This window comes from Pelophylax lessonae, assembly GCF_965119305.1.
Source record: "Pelophylax lessonae genome assembly, chromosome: 10".
In the NCBI taxonomy this organism is placed as follows: domain Eukaryota; kingdom Metazoa; phylum Chordata; class Amphibia; order Anura; family Ranidae; genus Pelophylax; species Pelophylax lessonae.
The window spans coordinates 182,791,368-182,795,672 of NC_138777.1; the positions used below are offsets into that span (position 1 = coordinate 182,791,368).

The following is a 4,305-nucleotide window of genomic DNA, read 5'->3' on the forward strand; positions in this document are numbered from 1 at the left end:
AGACACAGGAGAAACCACACTAGTGTTAACAGAGCCCAAAACCTGACTTTTATCCTAATGCAGAGATCTTCAAACAAGCAAGAAATTACATTTCTAGGGAGTTTCTGTACACCAGTTTTAGTTTGCCATATTGCATTGGATTTTACAGAAATTACATTGGCTGCAGTTTGAAATAGAAAGGAATTTTTTTACCTTTAAATTATAGTATGGCTTGTGTTGCAATTGTATATGCTATACAGTATATATTTTAGTTGCTATACTTTTCCTTAAGTGGAGTTACCCTTTAAAATTGATTCTGCATCTGTAATGAGAGTCAATGATCAGGACTGATTTTGGAACAGGGGATGCAGTTTGTTTCTGACTCAGACAGGAGAAAAATGCTGTATATTTGGCCAGTGTTTGCTGGGGTGTGCCATTATCCACCCACTTATAGAAAAACATGTTGACTTGATTCTGATCAAGGCCTTGAGCTCACAAGAAAATGTTTTCCTTGCTGCAGTCTTTACAAATCAGCCCCAAATCAGTGTAAAAGCAGCGAGTTCCAAAGTGAGCTTATTTATAAGAACTGGAGCAAAGCAAACTGGACCAACAGTGGTGGTTCGTCCCCGACTGACAAATCATCTGTCATTTCTTTTATAAAGTGAGGAATCTGAGTTAGCTGTCTGTAAAATCTCTACTTCTGCCTTCATTTCTCTACACAGACGCTGTTCTCTCTCACACACACAGTATGCTTTCATTGTTCTTTCCACAGTGATCATTACTTTCCAGTCACATCCCCTTCACCCATACTCTCTGGCTCCTCTCCCCTCATTCACCCATACTCTCTGGCTCCTCTCCCCTCATTCACCCATACTCTCTGGCTCCTCTCCCCTCATTCACCTATACTCTCTGGCTCCTCTCTCCTCATTCACCCATACTCTCTGGCTCCTCTCCGGCTCCTCTCTCCTCATTCACCCATACTCTCTGGCTCCTCTCCCCTCATTCACCCATACTCTCTGGCTCCTCTCTCCTCATTCACCCATACTCTCTGGCTCCTCTCTCCTCATTCACCCATACTCTCTGGCTCCTCTCTCCTCATTCACCCATACTCTCTGGCTCCTCTCCCCTCATTCACCTATACTCTCTGGCTCCTCTCCCCTCATTCACCTATACTCTCTAGCTCCTCTCTCCTCATTCACCCATACTCTCTGGCTCCTCTCCGGCTCCTCTCTCCTCATTCACCCATACTCTCTGGCTCCTCTCCGGCTCCTCTCTCCTCATTCACCCATACTCTCTGGCTCCTCTCCCCTCATTCACCCATACTCTCTGGCTCCTCTCCCCTCACTCACCCATACTCTCTGGCTCCTCTCTCCTCATTCACCCATACTCTCTGGCTCCTCTCCCCTCATTCACCCATACTCTCTGGCTCCTCTCCCCTCATTCACCCATACTCTCTGGCTCCTCTATGCTCACTCATCCATACTTCTCTCTCTGTATTCTACATCTGTAATGAGAGTCAATGACCAGGACAGCTTTTGAAACAGGGGATGCAGTTTGTTTCTGACTCTGACAGTACAAGAAAGCTGTATATTTGGCCAGTGTTTGCTTATCCCTCACTCCCCCATATTCCCCGGCTCCTCTCCCCTCACTCCCCGATATTCCCCGACTCCTCTCCCCTCACTCCCCGATATTCCCCCGACTCCTCTCCCCTCACTCCCCCATATTCCCCCGACTCCTCTCCCCTCACTCCCCCATATTCCCCCGACTCCTCTCCCCTCACTCCTCCATATTCCCCCGACTCCTCTCCCCTCACTCCCCCATATTCCCCCGACTCCTCTCCCCTCACTCCCCCATATTCCCCAGCTCCTCTCACTCCCCCATATTCCCCAGCTCCTCTCCCTTCCCTCCCCCATATTCCCCGGCTCCTCTCCCCTCACTCCTCCATATTCCCCGACTCCTCTCCCCTCACTCCCTGATATTACCCGGCTCCTCTCCCCTCACACCCCCATATTCCCCGGCTCCTCTCCCCTCACTCCTCCATATTCTCCATATTCCCCCGACTCCTCTCCCCTCACTCCTCCATATTCCCCGACTCCTCTCCCCTCACTCCTCCATATTCCCCCGACTCCTCTCCCCTCACTCCTCCATATTCCCCGACTCCTCTCCCCTCACTCCTCCATATTCCCCCGACTCCTCTCCCCTCACTCCTCCATATTCCCCCGACTCCTCTCCCCTCACTCCTCCATATTCCCCCGACTCCTCTCCCCTCACTCCTCCATATTCCCCGACTCCTCTCCCCTCACTCCTCCATATTCTCCATATTCCCCCGACTCCTCTCCCCTCACTCCTCCATATTCCCCGACTCCTCTCCCCTCACTCCTCCATATTCCCCCGACTCCTCTCCCCTCACTCCTCCATATTCCCCCGACTCCTCTCCCCTCACTCCTCCATATTCCCCCGACTCCTCTCCCCTCACTCCTCCATATTCCCCCGACTCCTCTCCCCTCACTCCCTGATATTACCCGGCTCCTCTCCCCTCACACCCCCATATTCCCCGGCTCCTCTCCCCTCACACCCCCATATTCCCCGGCTCCTCTCCCCTCACACCCCCATATTCCCCCGACTCCTCTCCCCTCACTCCCCCATATTCCCCGACTCCTCTCCCCTCACTCCCCCATACTCCCCGACTCCTCTCCCCTCACACCCCCATATTCCCCGACTCCTCTCCCCTCACTCCCCCATACTCCCCGACTCCTCTCCCCTCACACCCCCATATTCCCCCGACTCCTCTCCCCTCACACCCCCATATTCCCAACTTCTCTTACTACCCCATACCCCCCTCCCCCCCTCACTCCCCCACACACACACACTCTTCTTCCCCCCACACTCCCCCATGCTCTTCTCCCCCCCCCCCCTTCCCCATACTCCCCCCTCACTCACCCATACTCCCAGGCTGTCATTGACTAGGTATCGGCCTAGTTCGAGCACCAAGTCCCCGGTGTCTTCCGGCAGCAGTGTCCGCTCCTCCTCGGCCTCCTCCGGGTACAACTCTCCGCTCAGGCTCCGGTAGGCGCTCAGTAGGCTGAGGCCCAGTAGCAGGCCGCTCAGGCCAGTGTACGTCCGCAGGCTCGGCCATGGGAATCGCTCCAGGAAGAGCAGAGGCATGTCTATGAGAGCCCGGGGCCCTCTCCGGCCTGACTCGGTGACCGGGGCTGAAATGTGGGGATGACACGACACCGACAAGGCCTCCGGGAAAGTCGGCCAACCACTGCGTCTTCCCTTCTCACTACCCTACCCCCGGTGTGTTTACCATTCCTACTGCGCCCCCTGCCGGCCGCCACACTCCCCAACACCCCGCCGCTGGGGGAAAGGTGAGGAGCACTGAGGTGTCAGTCGGGTGACAGCTGATCACATGACCAGCCTGGCTTCTCCACTGTAAGGGGGGGGCTCACCTAACACAGACTGCTGGGGGGGGGGCTCACCTAACACAGACTGCTGGGGGGGCTCACCTAACACAGACTGCTGGGGGGGCTCACCTAACACAGACTGCTGGGGGGGGGCTCACCTAACACAGACTGCTGGGGGGGGCTCACCTAACACAGACTGCTGGGGGGGGCTCACCTAACACAGACTGCTGGGGGGGGCTCACCTAACACAGACTGCTGGGGGGGGCTCACCTAACACAGACTGCTGGGGGGGCTCACCTAACACAGACTGCTGGGGGGGGCTCACCTAACACAGACTGCTGGGGGGGGGGGCTCACCTAACACAGACTGCTGGGGGGGGGGCTCACCTAAGACAGACTGCTGGGGGGGCTCACCTAACACAGACTGCTGGGGGGGGGCTCACCTAAGACAGACTGCTGGGGGGGGCTCACCTAACACAGACTGCTGGGGGGGGCTCACCTAACACAGACTGCTGGGGGGGCTCACCTAACACAGACTGCTGGGGGGGGCTCACCTAACACAGACTGCTGGGGGGGGGGGGGGGGGCTCACCTAACACAGACTGCTGGGGGGGGGGCTCACCTAAGACAGACTGCTGGGGGGGCTCACCTAACACAGACTGCTGGGGGGGCTCACCTAAGACAGACTGCTGGGGGGGCTCACCTAACACAGACTGCTGGGGGGGGGGGCTCACCTAAGACAGACTGCTGGGGGGGCTCACCTAACACAGACTGCTGGGGGGGGGGCTCACCTAACACAGACTGCTGGGGGGCTCACCTAACACAGACTGCTGGGGGGGGGGGGGCTCACCTAACACAGACTGCTGGGGGGGGGGGGCTCACCTAAGACATGACTGCTGGGGGGGCTCACCTAACACAGAC

General features: G+C 56.7%; 1 protein-coding gene across 1 annotated transcript in view; it reads right to left on the minus strand.

Moving 5' to 3' along the window:
* AMFR (autocrine motility factor receptor) overlaps positions 1 to 3,307 on the minus strand; it is an 84,790-nt gene extending 81,483 nt beyond the window's left edge. The window contains exon 1 of the mRNA XM_082269905.1: positions 2,920 to 3,307. Within this exon, the coding sequence (XP_082126031.1) occupies positions 2,920 to 3,144 (225 nt within the window). The 5' untranslated portion in view covers positions 3,145 to 3,307. The remainder of the gene's footprint in view (positions 1 to 2,919) is intronic.
* Between the last annotated feature and the right edge of the window lie 998 nt (positions 3,308 to 4,305).